This window comes from Globicephala melas, chromosome 14 (assembly GCF_963455315.2).
Source record: "Globicephala melas chromosome 14, mGloMel1.2, whole genome shotgun sequence".
NCBI lineage: Eukaryota > Metazoa > Chordata > Mammalia > Artiodactyla > Delphinidae > Globicephala > Globicephala melas.
Window position 1 is genome coordinate 74911005 of NC_083327.1, and position 20378 is coordinate 74931382.

Sequence of the window (20378 nt, forward strand, 5' to 3'; positions counted from 1 at the left end):
ATTCTTATGTTTAAGCATTGACACATATATAATGCCACCAGCAAATTAGTCTTAAATAAGAACACAGCCTTTCGTTTCCCATAGAAAATATTCTTCTTTTCCTTTGATATTTATATCAATTAATTTCCAGTTGAGTTTCCTTAGTGATCTTGGAAGGACTCCTCCATCAATACTCCTGTACGTCACACAGTACTTATTCTTTATTTATTAAATTTGTAGCCATGAAGCAAACCATGCCCATCCCACAGGGATTTTCTGACATAAACCAATTCACACTTGATAGTCTTAGAAAATCAGCTAATATGTTGAAGGCTGAATATATAAAGTTTTTCCCTAGCAACGTTATTCTGTTCTTTTAAAAATATATACATATATTTTTCTTTTGACTTCTGGATAGCGTTTAATTGATGGTTGTTTGTTTGCTCGGTGTATTTACCAAAAGGCACGGCTGCTCTGTCATCAACTAGATTTAAAGGAGATTTTTCTAAAGATTTTGTATAAAAATTAAAGAATGTGTAAGTATTTGGAGTAAATGTTCTACAGAAAGCCAGTACTGCACTGCAAATTTCTCTTTAAAATATTTTTATATTTGAACGCGCAATTTATAGCTGTTTGTCTTTCATTTGGCTCCTTTCCAAAGCTAAAGGCCAAGGAAAGAAAAGAAAATCATGGCAAGAAAGTTGCAGAATATTCCTACCGCTGCTTCTCGTGACTCTACATACAATGAGGAGGCAATGTGTGGATGGGTTCTTCGTAAAAACAGAGTTTGGCAAAAATATTCAGAAAACTATGAGGGATGAATAAACATCTCAGAAGAACTGGGAACAGAAAAGAAAATGCAAAGTGAAGGCAAGTCTCTACTCAGAGTCGAAACAGCGTTCCTCGTTTTAGATTTATACAGACACACGTTTATGGCCTTCTCAGCATTTTTAAGCCTGAGGACAACAGAGACTTTTAAAACCCCATTATATTTTAACGCCATTTGTACAGTATTAGGGTTATTTTAATGGAATTCCTGACCGTAGATGTTATTCATTCCTATTGTATGTATTCATTCCTATTCTTTTAAATTGATATTTATTAGTTGTATCAATATTTTTACTGCTTTTTGTTTTTCTTTCCTTGAATATCTTCCTATTTCTTATATGTATATACATATATAGTCAACACGCATGTCATATGTCAGCAACTTTATGTCAAACTGAATAACCTTAAAAAAAAAAGGAAAGAAAAATCTCCAAATCTACCCTCGCCAAAGTTACCTTTGATCATCCACATCTACTCTGGTTCTTACTCATACACGTACTATACATTCAATTTTATATCACATTTTTTACTTAGGACCACATATACATTTTGATATTGTTACATAATTTTTTGTTAAGATTATATAGGCACAAAATTTTTCTTAGGCCTTTTTAATTATTTGGTATTATAAATAATATTTCAAAAGTCATCTTTATACTATGTATTTCCTCCAAACAAATGTTCAGAAATGAAAACACTGGAGGCCATGGAGTTAAAGCTCTTTGACGCATCATGGTTGTCAAAGGATGCTGCTAAATTTCAACCGTTGGCATTGCATGCACACAGAGGTTTCGCTGAAAGTTTTTTTTTTAATGTTTTAGATTTTAAAGATACTTCTCCTATATATCCTTTCAGTTGACATTCACAATGGTCACAGCACAGCCCTTCTGTGATGACGGTAGTCAATTATTACTCTAATTCTATTGATAAGCAAACGAAGTCTCAGAGTTGAGTTACTTTTCCATGGTGACAAATACAGAACAGGAATAAAACCCAGACCTGCCTCAAAATACAAGGACACTTCCACGCTTCTTCAGTTTATTTTCCTTCCTACCTTTTAAACCAGAATCTTCAACCTGAAAATTCTCCACTTTCCTTAATTTTTCTTCAACACTTTACTTTCCTGTGTAAAAGACTTTCAGTCTCTACTCCAAACCAGGACTCAAAGCTCAATGACTTTATATACAGAAACTGTAGAAACAGATCATCAAGGAAACTCAAGATACTTAGAAGGCACATATATTTATTTTTCAGAATGATATTAGGGGAAGATTAGCTCTGGTAGGGAAAATGTTTTGCAGTTAGATATAATTATTCAGTTAGAAATATCATGAATCTAATTTTATAATGCATTTCTTATTTGATTTTAAAAATGAACTTAGCATCTTCTATAGACAGAAATGCTAAGCGTAGTGGAAAGAGGGTAAGCAAGTTAGCCATTATAATTACTAGCTATACTCATGCTGCACAACAAAATGTTCAAAATGCAAGTAAATGTAACATCATAAAGTGAAAACAAAATGATTAAATTTTTGCAGATGTTCAAAATAAAATTTTGAGTGAGATATTTACATTTCTTCAAATGTTAGGAAAACAGCGACAAGAAGAGAACAGTAAGCTGTCATCAGAGAAATGTAAATCAAAACCACAATTAGGTATCACCTCACACCTGTCAGAATGGCTATCATCAAAAAAACCACAAATAACAAATGTTGGCAAGGATGTGAAGCAAAGGGAACTGTTGTACACTGCTGGTGGGAATGTAAATTGGTGCAGTCACTGTGGAAAACAGTATGGAGGTTCCTCAAAAAACTAAAAATAAAACTGTCATAAGTTCCAGCAATTCCACTCCTCGGTATATATTTGAAGAAAATAAAAACTCTAATCTGAAAAGATACTTGCACCCCAATGTTCATGGCAGCATTATTCACAGTAGCCAAGATATGGAAGCAACCTAAGTGTCCATCAACAGATGAATGGATAAAGAAGATGTGGTACCTATATACAATGGAATATTACTCAGCCATAAAAAAGAATGAAAAGTTTTCCACTTGCAACAACATGGATAGACTTAGAGGGTATTATGCTTAGTGAAATAAGTCAGACAGAGAAAGACAAATACTGTATGATATCACTTAAACATGGAATCTAAAAGAATAAAACAAACTAGTGAATTAAAAAAAAAAAGAATGAAAGAAACCTACCCAACACCACCAGAAGTCTCTGCAGCTGAGTGTTGGGTTAGAATTTCCTCTCCAAGACTGGCTACTGACTGGAGGAGGCTCTTCTGCTCTGCTAATTCCTGTTCCAATTCCTGCTCAAGGAAAAGGACAAATAAAAACATCTTTGTTACTTTATGATTATTGTCTACAATCACAGCTCTATGTCTAGAAAATTCTCAGAGAACTTTGGTAGTAAGTTTTTAAGTTTGCACATTACACAAAAGGTGTGGTTTAGGTAACTGTTCAGACATGTCTCCAAGTCTTCTGTAACTTTCTTTGGCTTTGATAAAAGATACTCTCTGAATAATCTTGGGGAAAAAAAAAAAAAAATCAATGAGAAAAGAAACTTTTGCTGGGCAATGGTGCCCCCAAGTGGTACAAAATGCACTTTCACTTTTCAAAAGTCGATACTGCCTTGTTCTAACTGAAAGAGACCCTTGAGAGCAACAGCTCTCTTCAATTTCCCACTCACTTGATAAATTGGATCATCAATGGCCTCAGTTTTACTTTTTCATTATTTATAATAAATGTCTCTACTCTTTGATAAAATATTTTAATATGCCCTCTCCATAAAGTGAAGATATCAATGAGCAATCCTTCTCAGTCATCACAGCTCGTTTGTTTCACCTGGCAGTAACTTGCAATCCTATTTTCTGATGGTATCTACTTGAGAGCTGAAAGCAAATTTCATTTCTTTTAAAAACATGTAACTCAGACATTTACCAATTCTCAGAGGCCTCCCTGAGGTTTTTATTATTTATAATAGAGGCAAGACTAGAAATAGAGGGCAGATTATAATTGAGTTACACTGTTTTAAAACTAAGCACAAGCTCTTCTTTGAGAACCGACTTTAAAATGACCAGTCATTCCAGTGGTCACAAGTAAGTACATGGAAAGGAAACAGGTTCTGCTTCTGTCCAAAGAGAAGATAAAGGAGCATTCTGTCTTTAGTACAGAAGGAACTTGTCCTTCTAAAACATTTCTCTCAAGGTGTTCGTCTGGTCTATCTGCAGGTGGGAAGGTCAGGAAGTGCGTTACTTTTTGCTGCTGGAGGCTGCTCTGTCGCTGTTGGGTCCACGCGGTCCGAGCTTGAGCCAGCCATTCCTGAACGCCGGGGCTCTGAGTGGCAGCCAGGTCAGCATCGCTCTCCTCCTTCTCCTGGGCTGTCCCCTGCTTTAAACGAGGCAGAAATCAAGAGTCATACTACCCACTGGAAGACCTTAACCAAAACAGAGTGACAGCTCCTTTTTAGCGTGGTCTGAATAATGATACCAAAGTGGCTCCATGTGGACATGAGACCACATTAAAAAAAACGGTAACACAAAACCCCCCGAATTTATGGCATTTGCAGGAGGGAGATGATTATACTCAGAAACACCTGAGGGGAAAAAACTGTCCTCTAGAGGCTAGGATTTTTAGCTGACTGATGTGGTCACCACATAGCATTCTGGAATTTTTCCCATGAGAATATAACTCTAGATCTTATTTCCTTTACTGTCACCACCAGGACTAGACTCCGCTGCCATCTGTTGCCACTCTGGCTTTGACAAAGTATGGCTAAAGGAGAAAGCCAATGTAATTACTTATTACCCGGGCAGGAGTTCATTCTTCCTGCTAGACTGTCCTGACGGAATTTAACACGCCCTAAAATACGGTGTATCGGAATGGAACTAGTTCTGAATGAGTGCCTTTCTACTCCCATATATTTATACGTCACAGGATAAATTACACCATTTTGGTATGACTCATGTACTAAATACGGATCAGTACCCACTGTGTGTCAGGCACTGTTTTGGGCATTGGGTGGTATTCAGCCCAGAAGCCAGACAAGGGCCCTGCTGGGGAGACAGACGATAAACAAACAAGATACACTGGGATGGTGATAAGAGCTACAAAGAATGTGAAACTAGATAATGGGATGGAAAGTGAAGGGCAAGGGTTTCTTAGGCTGGGGAGGAAGGCGTCTGCAGAGCTGACAATGTGTGTGGAGTGCTGGCAAAGATTGGGGGAGGGGCCTCCAGGCCTAGGGAACCGCTGGAGCAAAGGCTGTAGGGGAAAGAAGCTTAGCATCTCAGAGAGAGCAGAGACAGGGCAAGCATGGCTGGAGCAAGGGGAGGGGCCGGGGGCAGGCGCAAAGAAAGGGAACATTCTTTAGGGTGCTTCCATAGAGGAGTCGTCCTGCGGAGATGCTGCTCCCCCAGCCTCTGGCTCCTCTCTGCCGACTCTGACCACGGAATGGGGTACAGCCACCCCAGCTCAGCCCGCCTGACTGCCCACAAAGACCCTTCTCTTCCTCTTATTTTCAGAACTGTACGCTAACTCTTACAGAGAAATAGATGGGGGCTGTTCCCCCTCTGTCTTACCCAATAGAATCTCATAATTAAACTGTAGAATGTTCCAGATCGTCAACCTGGCAACATCTGTATCCGTGCTTGAAGTGCAGTGAAGCAAACAGTGAAACCTATAGGTACTATTTATATTTCATCCTGATTCTGAGCCACCTTAGCTCACAGGTACTTGCCTTCCTTTAAGATGACCCAGCTCCCCAGTAAAAGAAGGTGGTTTAGGTAGAACGACTGGCGTGCCACTGGCCTAAAACATGTTATTTGCATTTCGCAGGACCTTCAGGTGACTAGTGACACCCAGGTCAGTACGTTCCCCGCCCTCCCAGGAGTGCCTCTTCCAGAGAAGCAGTGATCTTCCTGAAGGTGGGAGGTTTGGGGTGGTCCGGCATTCCCCCAGGACTGAAGGCCACACACTGCTGCACAAAGCAGTCTCCCCCATCTGAGAACGCTCCATCTACCCAGATCCTGGCTTTTCCAGGCAAGGAGGAAACAGCAGGTCCAAAAGGACCTGTAGAGAATGACCCCAAAGAAGTCAGTGTAACAGGTTGAAAGCTGTCCCTAGTCAAAGCCCCAGTGACAAAACAGTGGCCATGGTCCTGACCTGCGAACTCTCTTTTGTGGGCTCCAGCCACTTCCTCTCTGCTTTGCCCTTCGGTAAAGGTTTGTTTTCAGAGCCCAGCCTGAAGACTCCCGTGGCAACTCCTCAGGGCCCCAGCTCACCCTTCTCTGCAGGTAACTATAGTCTGACTGAGAGCGCTGATTTCAAATTCCTCACACTGGGGAAAAATGCCAATTGTACTTGGAAAAACAGCAGTTGAAATCTTAGGTCTTAAGGACAACTTAACCACTTTTACACGCACGGACACATTTCAGATTCTAAGACAAAATCTAAGAAGGGGACTCATATTTGATTAATTGAATCCACAGCTTGAGAAAAAAGGAAATTATGCAGCATCAAAAACAGATGCTAGTATGCATTTTCTCTGTGGTGAGGTTTGGTTTTTCAGTTAGCCAGTTTTTCTCTGGCTGATTTCATCATTTTGAAACATCAGTCTTGGACCACAGGAAGCAAAAAATGATTAAGAATCGGTTCAAATTCCTTTTCCTTTCCCCTTGGGATACGAAGGCATTGACAGAAGGAATAAAATAATGGTAATTACAGTATCTGAGGTCTGATAACAGTTTTCTGACCTATCTAGGGAATAGGAAATAAGGTGGATTACATAGCCCCACCCAGGTGGGACCCAGAGGGATCCCGCCTCGGTGGGGCTATGTGGGCTGTTTATTGTGGAAATACTAGAAGAGTAACCATTTTTGCCAGGAACATTCCTTGGAACATTAGCGAGGATTGGAGAATGCTTAACATTAAATAAAACACTTGTTTGTAAAGCATTTCATTATTTATATAGGGTGAACTCTGTTCCTTAGATGAATGATAATGTGTGAAAATGATTTAAACTTATTACAAAGAAAGACATCGTGTAACTCGAGAGATGTTATTATATGCCTGCGTCATAGAGAGAAGGAAACCATTTTGGGGTGGGGTGGGGAGAACTAACTGGATTATTCACTGATGTGCCTAGAAGTCCAATTAGTTAAAAAGAATGGCCATAAGACATGTGACCATTTTACAGATAACTAGCACTGAGGAATTATGTGCGTATGGTCACACATGATTTAGGAAGGTATTCCAGCTCTCCTGAATTATGCAAACCCAACTTCACTGACGTCCACACTCAATGGAAGGTTTTTTTTCCCCCAGTTAACATTAGTTAATTTTAGATCAACTCCGTACACCGGGGTAAATAGTCCTTTTCCTGGCAATAATAATGTAAACTGGACTCTATTCTTGCAGTTGGAAAAATAATCTCAACAGCTCCGATTGTATTTAGAAAATCAATATTTTATATCCTGGGAACTGATGAGACGAAAAGATGATGGTATTTATAGATACTTTAAAACAAACAACGACCAATTTCAGTGCAAACAGTGCCACATTTTTCTGTATTTACACTTCACACAGCAGTATCCCCAGGGAAGCTTACACTTGCGGGCAGAGTCAGAACTTCAGTCAATGTGAAGAATCCCTGCGGCCAGGATCTGCTGGGTGTGGGCACCAGCCCTACCAGTCTCAGACCAGGCCTCGGAGCATGTCAGGAGTTTTTCCTCCCAAAGAATGCGGCCTGCAAACAGTTGCTGTTATTATTATACTGAGACTGGAGCACTTCCTGTAAGCGCTACTTGCATGAAAATCCTCAGGATTTTTTTAAAAAGTTAAACACTACTATGATCCCTATTTTACAGATCAGAAAACATCAGTGAGACACATTTTGGGAAGTTCAAGAATCTTGCCCCAGAGTCACCTACTCAGTAACTGGTGGCGCCAGGCGGGGGAGACGTCAGAGCAGCAGTTCTAAAGCGACGGCTCGAGAACCACGCCTGGCTTCTGGATAGGTTTGTTTGGCACACAAATTATTTTAAAATTTTAGAATAAAATGTCAACGTTTTAAAACTGGAAAATTTTAGATATAAATATGCTTTCTCTGGAAGATCTAGCAATGCTGCCTGTAAATTCTGGAGCTGAGTAACAACTGCTTCTTTGACAGGCGACCAGCTTGCCAAGGTCCTGACTGGGTCAGCTTCACTCATTTATATTCCCTTCCCAGGCCCTGAGGCCTTGCAACTGTGCCAGCACCCTTCCTCTCTTTAACCTCTAGATGTGCCTGTGTATTAGGCTGGCCCTTCCCTTCCTACCTGCCTCTAGGCATAGGGCACAACTGGAGACTGATAAATGATAACTATCCCAGACATGAAACCTTGAAGTCCTTCCCTTTGTTTTGGTTTCTTGAAGTTCATTCACACACCAACAATGGGGGAAAAATGAGGGGAAAAAAAAAGCATTACGCGTGAGATTGACAATAACTTTTATAAAACTAAGTGAACTGTGGTATACTCTCCCAGCTAGAAAATCCTTCTAGTTTTGTTCAACTTTAATACTTTTAACATTTTACTTTTTGCTTTAATTCATAAAGTCAGACTGTGTATGCATTTTAAAGTATGTGAATTTAACGTGAAAAGTTGCATTTTGTCTTTATTGGCATTTATTTATCTAATAGTGAGTTCAAGTATTTTTTCATACGTTCATTGGCCATTTGTATTTCTTTTCCTTTGAATCACCTCTTCGTATTTTTTGTCTATATTTCTATTAGGTGACCTTTTCTTATTTTTTTATTGATTTACAATAAGATTTCTGGAAATTAAGGGAATTAATTCCTGGTCATGTGAATTGCATAGTTTCTTCCGTATTTGTCCATGTCATTTAATTTGGTTAATATTTTCTTGGTCATACAGAACTTTCTCACTTCTATGTAGTAATTTTAAAGAAACTAAAATTCTGGGTTTGGGGAACACTGGCAAAGGTCCTTCCGATCCCAAGATTTTTTTTTTAAATACCCATACATCCAGAACGTTTTAGATTTAGTTTTTACATTAAATCTTTGATCCACCTGTGATGCACTTTTTTCTGTAAAGAGTGGGATAGGGGATCTAGTTTATCATATTTCAAGTGGCTTGCCTATTACTTTATTTATTCATTATAATTTAATTTATTTATTTTTGGCTGTGTTGGGTCTTCGTTGCTGCATGCGGGCTTTCTCTAGTTGTGGCGAGCAGGGGCTACTCTTCGTTGCGGTGTGCGGGCTTCTCATTGCAGTGGCTTCTCTTGTTGCGGAGCACCAGCTCTAGGTACACGGGCTTCATTAGTTGCAGTGCATGGGCTTAATTGCTCTGTGGCATGTGGGATCTTCCCAGGCCAGGGCTTGAACCCGTGTCCTCTGCATTAGCAGGTGGTTTCTTAAACACTGCGCCACCAGGGAAGTCCCCTATTACTTTATTATTATTTACACAGTGAATCGTATTTTAAACAGTGACTTGAAATGCCACCTTAAACATTTATCTAATGCCCTTGTATACTGGGATCTCTTTTGGGAATATTTATTCTAATTTTTTGTTCATCCATTTATTGTGCCAATACTAATTATTGTAATATTGTATTTTAATATATAAGAATATTTAACCCCTCGTAACTCTTTACTGTCAGAATTTTACAGTTTTTTTCAGGTTTATTTTATTCCAGGTAAACCTGGTATCATTTTGTCACATTTCAAATATATACAGTTAGTATTTTAGTTGTGAATAACTTAAATTTATGTTTTAGTAGAGAAAAATTTGACATGTTTAAGATACTGTATTCCTATCTAAAAATAAAGTTTCTCTCTATTTTTTCAGGTATTTTTGGTATCACTCGGGTTTTAAAATGTCGAGATTTCAAATACTTTATATTTTGTTCATGTTATAAATGGAAAATTATTGTATATTATTTCGCTAACTTTTTATTTATACAGGAAAGTTATGGGTTCTCTATTTCATCTTTTTAATAAGCCAGTCTTCTTACTGAATTCTTCCATTGCTTCTAATAGTTTTCTGTTGACTAGGCTTGATGTTCCAGATCATATAATCATATGATTAGCAAAGAACTGAAAATACGTAGTTCAGTCCAAAAAAATTTATTACACTGAGAAAGCAGAAGCAATCGCAGTGAATGTTCATTAAGCTCCCACTATAATATTTGTGCCATATCCCCTGCCAGCATCTGTACTCAAATACAGATGTTTCCCTCCCTCCTGATACTGGTTCCAAGACCACTCCCTCCCCTTTGATCCCATCTTCTCCCTTCTAACAAGAAGACTGTTGCGGCAATCTCACTTCTTTCTCATCCATTTTTCCTCTACTGAGTTGTTTCCATCTCCCTGTAAACATGTCATTATTCTCTGATCTTAAAATGGAACAAATTTCTCCTAACTTACTTCTTATAGTTTATTCCATTCCTCTGTTCCTCTTTATAGTGAAACTCCTGAGTTTCCTGCACGCTTCCTCTCCAACTCCCTTCTCCATTCTCACTTCCATTTCAGAGGGTTTTTTGCCTCCACTATTTCACTGAAAAGCTGTGGTTGGGGTCACAGAAGACCTGCATGTTGCTAAATCCAGTGGTCAGTTCTCAGTCCTCATTTTAACTCACTTACCCTCAAGTGTCTTCCAGGAACCCAAATCTCACTTTTCTTCCCACCTCACTGGTGTTTCCTTTTTACTCTTTTTGGTGGGCTCCTCCACATTTTCCAAACTTTTCACACTGGAGCATCCCAGCACTTGGTGCTCTTTATCTCTCCTCACACCCTTGGTGAACTCATGGAGTCTCAAGCCTTTGAGGACCATCTAGAGGCTGATGATTCGGTCTAGGTCTGTCTCTTGAATTCCAACCACTGCTTAACGTTGAGTACGTTAAGCATCTCAAACCTAACCTATCCCTAAGGAAACCATTGACCTAACTAGCCCTCCTTCCCCCAGTTCTGTTCCTCAGAGTTTTCACTTTCCCAATTATCCACAATCTAATAAGTCCTCATCACTTCTAACCTCCTAACTGGTCTCTCAGCTTCCACCCTGATCCCCTACAGCAGTTATAATTTGATCTTGTCACTCCTTTGTCCCCCAACACTCCAATGGCTTCTCAATTCCCCCAGCATAAAAAGCCAAAGCCCATACGATGCCTACAAGGTCCTCTGCACCCTGGGCCCCTGTTACCTGTCTGACCTCTCTCGCCTTGCTCACTCCACTCCAGCCGTTGGGCTTACTGAACAGACCAGGTAGGAGCCCACCTGGGAGTCTTTGCCCTTGCCTCCCCCTGAGCCTGGAACTCTATCCTTCCATGTCCACATGGCTCACTCCTTCAAACGTAACCTGAGGAAGGCTTCCTTGGCCACCCTGTTTAGAACTGCAAATCCGCCCAGCCTTGCCTTTATCTACCCGCCTTATGGGTATTTCACCTATAGCTCTTATCATCTTCTAACTTAGCATATAATAATGCACCTTAATTTTATATTACTATCTGTCTCTCCCAAACATAATCCCTTGAAGATGGAATATATAGATATACAGATACAGATAGATGCTGCCCATGCTCTTTCACTCTATCACATAGAATAGTGGCTGGCACATAGTAGTTTCTCAATAAACTTTTGCTTAATTTTTTTTTTTTTTTAATTTTGGCTGGACTGCACGGCTCACGAGATCTTAGTTTCCTGACCAGGGGTTGAACCCAGGCACTCAGCAATGAAAGCACAGAGTCCTAACTACTGGACCACCAGAGAATACCCGCACAGTTGCTTAATTTTTGTGTAAGATAATAATAATTCTAATTTGTATAGATTAAAAAAGAACAAAATCAAAATATTAGACAATAATAGTATGCATGGTGCATGGGAAGAAATCTGAGTGAATGTGTTCTAAGTTTCTTGTATAGAGCTGGAAGCAGATTAAGATATTAACTTAGAATTTATTAGGTATGCATGATTAAAAAGTAGAGGAAAAAGACAAAGAAAAGCATTCAACCACTTATAAACAAAGGTTGAAAAGGAGAAAGAAGAATAGAAAGAACAGGACAAAAACAGAAAACAAAAAATAAGAATAAAAGTTCAAACATATCAATAATCACAATACATTTAAATGGACTAAACCTGCCCTTCAGAAGTCAGAGGTTTTCTGACTACATATGTTTAAAACCAACAAAATACAGCTAAATGTTCTTTATAAGAAACAAATTTAAAATATAAGGACCCAGAAAGGGTGAAATCAAAGGAAAATTAAAAGACATATGAGGCAAATATTACCCCAAAATAGCTCTAGTCATCTAAAACAAAAATCACTATTAGGGAACGTTAAGGTCATCACACGATAGTAAAAAGGTTCAATTCACCTGGAATATACGACAAGTCTGAAGTTGTGGGCACTAAATAAAGAGTCTATCTGAAAAGTAGAATATAGGAGAAATGTAAGAGTGTCATAGGATATCTTCACCCATGACCTATGTTTAAATATTTTTTAAAATGATGTACTTGATAGGTTTTGGTTATTATTTTCATTTTCTTTTCTTTTCCTATGCTGCAATTTTCAGGTGTCTGCATTCAAATAATTCTTACAAAACCTGTTTGAAAACCTATGCCAGACTGTGCAAAGCAGGTATGTACATAAGAACGTATCATTCCCCAGTTGTCCCCTTTACGTGTCGCGTGCTCAGAGGCCAGACCGGCCACGTGCAGAGATGCAGCGTCCTGGCTGCAGCCTCACCTGGATGTGCAGCTGCTTGTCGTGCAGCGCTCTCTGCAGCTCCAGGAGGCTCTCCTTGAGGGTTCTCAGCTTCACCGACAGCTGCTCCGCCTCGTCCTTTGTGTGAGCCTTGCCCTCCAGCAGCAGGTTTTCATTGTGGACTGAGAGCTCCGATAAGGCCACCACCTTCTGTTCTATTTCCACCAGCATGTTCTGGAACAACAGAAATAAGGCTGAAATTCACAAACCCTGCCAGTCTCTGCAAAGACCGTGTCTCACAGCGAAACCCAACACTTTACTAGTCTTTCACCAAAAGATCATGCCTCCAGGTTTGTTTGTGTTTTTTTTTACCTAGTTTTCTTACAACCTTCAAGAATGGTACGTAGATTCTAAAACTTCTTCGAGCTTCCTAATTTTTCTCTTAAGATTAGGTATTACATAATGAAAAACATGGAAAGCACATTTTATACAGCCAACAGATAAGTAGAAAAGACCATTCCTTAGTGTTATCCCATTATTATGATTATTTTCCTATTTTAGTGTTAGACTGTTATGCTTGTGACTAATAATAGTAAAGACATCACATGATGAGCCCTTTTTGTGTCAATTTGAAGAGGACTCTCTCTTTCAAAACATTTTTCTTTGGGTTGACTTTTTTCCCAGATTGATGCTTTTGTTACTTGATTTTTATTATTTTTGTCTTTTATATAACATATTTTTAACCTCGCATTTCTGAAAGTTTTCCTAAGAATTTTACTTTCACTTTCTGTGGCAACTCTCTAGTGCTGCAAGGTTTTCTTCTTCTAAAATGGAGGCTAAATCCAGAAAAGAAGTGAAAATAGTCTCCCCTCTTCCAAAGTACGATTTAAAACAAAACCCAAAAAAGAAAAATAACTGAAATAATCAAGCAAAACAAACAACCATATTATTTTCTACAAAAACTGTTCTGTTTTTCTATTCCTTAACTCTGAACTCTTTGAAATGCACTTTCTAATTTATACTCAATTAGACATTAATAAGAAAAGCTATTTTATTTCCCTGTACAAAATCAGAATTACTACCATCAACTTCTAGGACTGAAAGTATGATCCTAAAACCTAGAACTAAGTGGGAAAGTGAAATATTTCATGAAGTGGGGCTTAAAGGACGATTTCCTGAGGACTATGTTTGTGGAGCTAATATCATTCTGTGCAGGACTGTCTCTTCCATTAGGCACAGCTGACACAGTGCCGAGAGCCCATAACACTTCTGGGGACACAAGAAAATGTCTTAATTTTAGGTTCTTTTAAAATCAGAAAAAAAAAATGAAGATAATAACAATTAATATATAATGATACCACCCCAGGTTATATTAGTCTCTGTACCAAAGCAATTGTAAAATCAAATATAATTTTTAGTATTTTTACAGAGGAAGAGGCCCACGGAAGCAAAGTACCTAGGGCCCCCAAAGTCATAATGGGGCCCTAATTCCACGTGATAGCCACACTTATAATTATACAACTGGCTTAAATTAGGCTTGAATCAATTGACTGAGGAACTGCTGTGTACCTGTGTGATTCCACATGCTTTGAGTTTTAAAAAATACCATTTCAATACTTTGGAAAAGTCCTGAAATATATTATCTCAACCATGGACTTTATGCATAACTATAAAAATAGAGACATCCAAAAGGGAGAGATGGGAGTAATGACGAAACATAATTTTGAAATGCTAGTGCATGGGTAATTTCGAGTGCTAGAAGGGAATGCTAAAAATACATGTCTCTTCAGAAAAGGAGCTTCAGAAAAGATGATAGAAAGAATAGAAAATACTTGCACATGGCTCTCTACTCTCCACCATCAAGGCAGAGATGCTTCGAATACACATAAATAAGTTGTCCAAAGCACTTAAAAATCCAAATTATAATAATATGACAAAAAATCTCAAATCATAAAAGGGATGACCAGAATGACATATGAAGTATTAAGAAAAGAAGCTGCATTCATAATTAATGGCTTGTGCCTATTTCCTCCGATTCCAAATGGGAGAAATATGAAGTTGTGCATATGGATATCTAACCTTGCAGATCAGGCCGGGTTTTCTAGAGACTTGCTAGTTAGTTAAATGAAAGCACTTTTAAAACGTACTTCACCCGTGTGTAAAGTCTACTATGCTGATAATCTTTGAAATCCTATGATTGGTACATGGGAGTTTATCATCTATTCTCTATGCTTATATGTGTGCTTGAAGGTTTCCATAATAAAGAGGCAAGAAAATAATCTTACAATAAAAACCTTGATGCCATTACCCCTTACCTTAATTTCTAGAGACCTCACATCGAGGAAGGAAATTCTCTCCTCCAGAAGACAACCTTCCCGTGTTCAATCTGTCTGCCTATAACTGACAATTTTGCCAAGTTTTCCACATAATATTTCTGAATTAGAACCAAAATTGCAACAGGCCACCTAGAGACAGCTCCTGTTGTGTTTATCCACAGTCCGATTCACTGATATTCATTCTTCTCGTTGGGTACTTACATTCCTCATTAGCCACCCAAATAGACACCGTAAGTGTTTTGGCATCTATAGTCTTTAAGAATGGTCCTTCAGGAAGCTGAAAATGTTCTGAAGAGTAGATACTCTTGGTAAAATTTTTCAAAAGATGAAGTCCAAGCCTGGATTTCATTTAAGCTTTAATAAGGTATTGTTTTTCTACTCTCTAAATGTATAAAGTATACGGGCTGTGAAAACTCATACAACCATACCAAGCTCTGTTACCATTATGTTTTCTGTAGTTAAAAAATGTGCCTTGCGATGTTGGCATATTCCCTCAAGAACATTTTTGTACCTGGCAGTCCACCAGCTGGGCCTCCATGTCCATGGGCTCCTTGGGTGACCCCAGCGCAACGTCCAGAGTGGCCTTAGTGCTCGAGAGCCAGTGGTCCAGCTCATCGGCTTCACAGCGATACCTCTGCAGGGCCTGCTCCTGTCTCTGTTCCTCCAGCTGATCATTGAACTTCTCCTGATGAATTAAGCAGAATGGAACCTAAATCACTCGAAGGTAAAATCATCAGGATTCAACACAGTACAGCAACGGTTCTCAGGCCTGAGTGCACATCAGAATCACCTGTGAAACTTAAAAAAAGAATGAAACAACCCATGTTTAGGCCACATCACAGACTAGTAAATGAGAATTTGGGAAGGTGAGCCTCAAGATTAGTATTTTATAAAAACTCCTACAATGATTCTTTTTTTTAAAATTAATTAATTAATTTATATTTTTGGCTGCACTGGGTCCACGTTGCTGTGCCTGGGCTTTCTCTAGTTGCAGCGAGCGGGGGCTACTCTTCGTTGTGGCTCACGGGCTTCTCATTGCGGTGGCTTCTCTTTGTTGTGGAGCACGGGCTCTAGGCACGCAGGCTTCAGTAGTTGTAGCACGCGGGCTCACTAGTTGTGGTTCCCGGGCTCTAGAGCGCAGGCTCAGTAGTTGTGGCACACGGGCTTAGTTGCTCCGTGGCATGTGGGATCTTCCTGGACCAGGGCTCGAACCCGCGTCCCCTGCATTGGCAGGTGGATTCTTAACCACTGCGCCACCAGGGAAGTCCCTAAAAACTCCTACAATGATTCTAATGTGTGCCTAGAGTTAAACGTTCTTAAATAATACATCTACAGGACGAGGCAGATAATATGAATGATAGAAACTGGTCAAGGATTAGAACAAAGCAATGGCGTAAGACAGTAGGTAACTTGACTTCAATGTCCGGGAAACTGTAGAGTAGTGGGGTCTATGGAAAACTGAAGAACATATCTGGTCCACCTAAAAGGGCAGCACCATGTAGTTTCAGGTAACTGATCCCCTACAGGAAAGGGTGGTCCAGTGTTATTAGTTTCTTGAGCAAAGGCAAAAAGTCAAAAATTTTGGTTAGATCTCTAAGGATGTTTTAATGATGGCAAATAATTCATTTTTTTAAAAAAATCCAGGCCAATCACTTTATTTCAGAATTCCATGACGGTTTCATAGAGTGACTGGGGACAGTATTAATGAATTAAGAAGTTAATCCTTAAGATACTCTAAGTACTTTACTTTAAAAATTATTTTATTAGTAATCTATTATTATGTTTTTAATTAAAATTTTTATTGAATTGTTTAAAAGAGAGATTAAATAGAGCAGACACGTTGATTTAAAATTTCTCCAAAACCAGAAAATATATGAATACCTAGTCTGACTAATTTTATAACAGGTAAAACTAGAAACAGCCTACATACCCAACAATAGGGGGATGGTTAATTGAATTATGGTATAATCAGCAGCTAAATAAAATAAGTGTATATAATAAATGATTATTTGCCAGAGAAGCTGCTAGACCCTAGAGATACAAGGACACAGACACTTTAAATTATAGGATCAACAATATGAACATCGTATATGTTCAGGGCCAGGAATGATAAGAGACAAACAACAACAAAGAAGGAAAATAACTTATTTTTAACACATCTGCTACCGTGACTAAAATTTACCTCTCTATTAAATAATATTAAAGTTAAGTAACATGAGAACCAGAACTGCAAGAATATTTTCATGAATTAATGTGCTTGAATTGGCTAACAGTGACTAAGGATTTATTCTTCACAGTACTGGTAACACTATTCATAAAAATGCTCTTATTTAAACACAGCACACTATCGTGCAAACCTTCTATAATTACTCCTCATAAGACTCCTGTCTACCAAGTATCAGCTTTCCACAGTCTCAGTTTTGCATGCTTGAAATGACTCAGAAAGGGGTGAAAAGACACATTCATGGCTCCACACTGACTCAGGGCTCTATTCACGAGACCCTCCTGGACACACAATACCAGCTTCTGCTGAGTGGGAAACAATAAACATGTCGATCACGTAAGTAGCCCAACATACTTGTCAGCATAACCCTAAGAGTTAATCTGGACCTGAGGGGCACCTTCAGAATGGCTTGTTACCTCCAAAAGCTGTCGTTTCCCTGATGCCTTCATCTTGATGGTGGACATTCGCTCTGCTAAGACAGCGAGCGTGGACTGCAAGGGCAGCTGCTCCGAAGGGTCGGACTCTGGGGGGTCAGACACCAGCTCCTCCGCGAGGGCTGACTGCAGCTCACTGATTTCCTCTTGAAGCATGAGAATCTCATCCATCAGTGCCTGCGGGGAAGACTGTGGAATCATACTCGTGTATGTATTTTTTCGCACTGAGGAATCGTGGCACTAGCTGAGTCCCATGTCGTTCGATACTAGTGAAGACACTTCATTTGGAAGCCGTTTAACCGACAAACAGGGGACCTACTAACCTAAGTTTCTAAATGACAGTACCAGACTGAATGTCAGGAAATTTCTGATTTTAAGACCATTTGTATTGGTAACTTAAATGAATTTGAACTAGTTAATTAATCTTTCTGGTTTTCAACAGGCACATCTGTAATCCGACGGGGGTATGCTCAATGACGTTTGAGTCTCCAATTCTATGTTGAAAATAAAATTCATCACTTTTTTCCTCAACATGATTCTTCCCACTCTAAACTTCCCTGGGTCTGAAACAGCACTGCATTTTAATCACAAACTCACATTATACGAGACAGGAAAAATTTGTCACCTGTGTCTATGCTGTTACCCTCTCCTTATTTTTCTCCTCTCCCCAACTCTAAAATTTGAAGTTTCTCAGGGCTAATTTCCAGGCCCCTTTTCTCTCTTCACAAGCTCTCCCAGGCGATGTCCATTGCCAAGGCTTTAAACCCTTCCTAATGTGGAACACTTAGTAGGAGAATAAAACTTGCCACCCCAAAATGTCTCTGGCATGCAGGTTATTTTGAGCTGAAAACAATCAAGGTCCAAAAGACTCAAGAAAAAACTCTGACCTTCCCTCTAACTACCTAAAGAATATAGAAAGGGGACCTATTACAGGAATAGAGCTATCATCGAGATATCTGCAAAGAATAGGGCTGGGTGTGGTGAGGGAAACTCTTAAGAGATCAGAGTACACTCAGTGTCCCACTGTCTCTGAATGGCCCAATTAATATTTGTTTACCAAACATTTGCTTTTCCATCTTTATGTGAGTGGCCTTCCTCCTCTTTTAAGTCTCAAACCACCACCCCCAACATCCTCCTGTGTCTTTAGCTGAAGATAGTATTTAAGGCGAGAGTTTCAACCATTTCGGCAAGTTACTCAGTTTTCCTGGGTCTCTCCCACGTTTACGTGTTATTAAACTTTTATTTGATTTTCTCTGGTTAATCTGTCTCATGTCAATTGAATTCTTAGACCAGCCAGAAGAACCTAGAAGAATAGAGGAAAATTTCTGCCTCCCTGACACTTATAAAGGTATATCTCTAACCCAGATATCTGTCCTAAGTTTCAGGCTTGTATATTCAACTTACATATTTCAGTGTCCCCATCTTATCATGTAAAAGCCCGCTTCTTCCTCTGTTGTCCCCATCTCAGTAAAAGGTAACACCCTTCTCATTGCTTAAGCTTGGGACCTAGGAGTCATTCACACCTCCTGTCACCATATCCAGCATCAAATCCAACTGCTTTCACCTCCAAAACGTTATCTCGTATGTCTCCTCTGCTCCCACCTAAGTCACGCAAACTCCTTATCTGAACTGCTCTCATGGTCTACATTCTTGTCTCTCCAAACCCCTCTTCACAGAGTAATTAGAGTGATCTTTTAAAAAGGTAAATCAGATCCTTTCAGTCCCCTGTTTTAAAATACTTAGCGGCTTCTGGCCTGTAAAATAAAATCCAAACTCCTTACTGTAGTCGTGCGGTCTCACCCCCGCCTGCCCCTTGTACCACGCTCCCTTCTGGCTTACTACATTCCAGCCTTCTTCAGTTACTCCAGGACCCTCAGCACTTTCTGCCTCAGGGCCTTTGCACATGGTGTTCCCTCAAGCTCTGGAATGCTCTTCTTCCTCTCTGTGAGATGGTTCTCTTCATCCTTGGAGCCTCAGGTTAATTGTCACATCTTCAGAGAGGCCTTTCCTGACCGCTGACTCTAAAAAGAAATCTCTATTGTTCTCTTTTACCAGCGCCCTACTTCCTGCTTAACAGCTATCACAATTATACACTGTTGGTATTTCTCATTTTTTGTATTTTATGATTTGCTCTTTAGCTGGAATCTTGACAGGAGGAATTCTTTTTTGGGATTTGAATGACATGTTAGAAAAACAGGCCCTACCCCTACAGGAGGGGCAATCATGACTCCAAGTAAAGAATCATTGCTTTTATAGTTGCCAATATTTCACAGTTTCCAATATAACCCTACTTGCATAATTCCCACCTATTCCATAGGACTGTAGGCTGCGCTGTAAGCCCAGTGCCTCCTCAGAATGGGCTCTTAATAGATATAAAACAACAAAAATGCTCTTCTTTCCCTAATATCAGTTGTCATCCTGTCCAGCTGCTGTTTAAGTAAACTATTATATTGAAATCATTATATACATCTAGAAAAGTGCAGACTATAAGTGTACAGTTCTATGAATTTTCACAAACCGCACATACTTGGGCTCCTGGCACCCAGATCAAGAAACAGAACATTCCCAGGACTCCGCAAGCCCCCTGGACTGCATCCCTTCCTTTCCAGAGATCACCATGGTGCTGGCTTGCAAATGTCATAGATCACTGCTGCCTGTTTTTGAGCTCTACAGAAATGGAATCATTCCTGATGTACTGTTCTGTGTCTGGCTTCTTTCACTCCCTCCAAGACTGTGACTGTTGCATGTAAAAAGAGCTGACCCTTTTTATCGCTGCATTGTATTCCACTGTCACCTGGTTTGTGGGTCTTGTCCATTTAAGCCTTTCTAGTAGGTTCATAGTGGTATCTCACTGCAGCTTTAATTTGCATTTC

At 39.4% G+C, this 20378-nt stretch overlaps 1 protein-coding gene across 3 annotated transcripts in view; it reads right to left on the reverse strand.

The window, feature by feature from the left end:
- Positions 1 to 20378, reverse strand: part of SYNE1 (spectrin repeat containing nuclear envelope protein 1) — a 457576-nt gene that overhangs the window by 138060 nt on the left and 299138 nt on the right. The window contains exons 95-99 of one of the 3 annotated variants that reach the window (XM_060283256.2): positions 17488 to 17694; positions 15359 to 15532; positions 12554 to 12745; positions 4068 to 4202; positions 3012 to 3121 (exon numbers count right to left, since the gene is read on the reverse strand). In XM_060283256.2, the coding sequence (XP_060139239.1) occupies positions 3012 to 3121; positions 4068 to 4202; positions 12554 to 12745; positions 15359 to 15532; positions 17488 to 17694 (818 nt within the window). Of the gene's footprint in view, positions 1 to 3011; positions 3122 to 4067; positions 4203 to 12553; positions 12746 to 15358; positions 15533 to 17487; positions 17695 to 20378 lie in introns of those variants that run through there. The other 2 variants (XM_060283254.1, XM_060283255.1) reach the window with 2 other exon arrangements.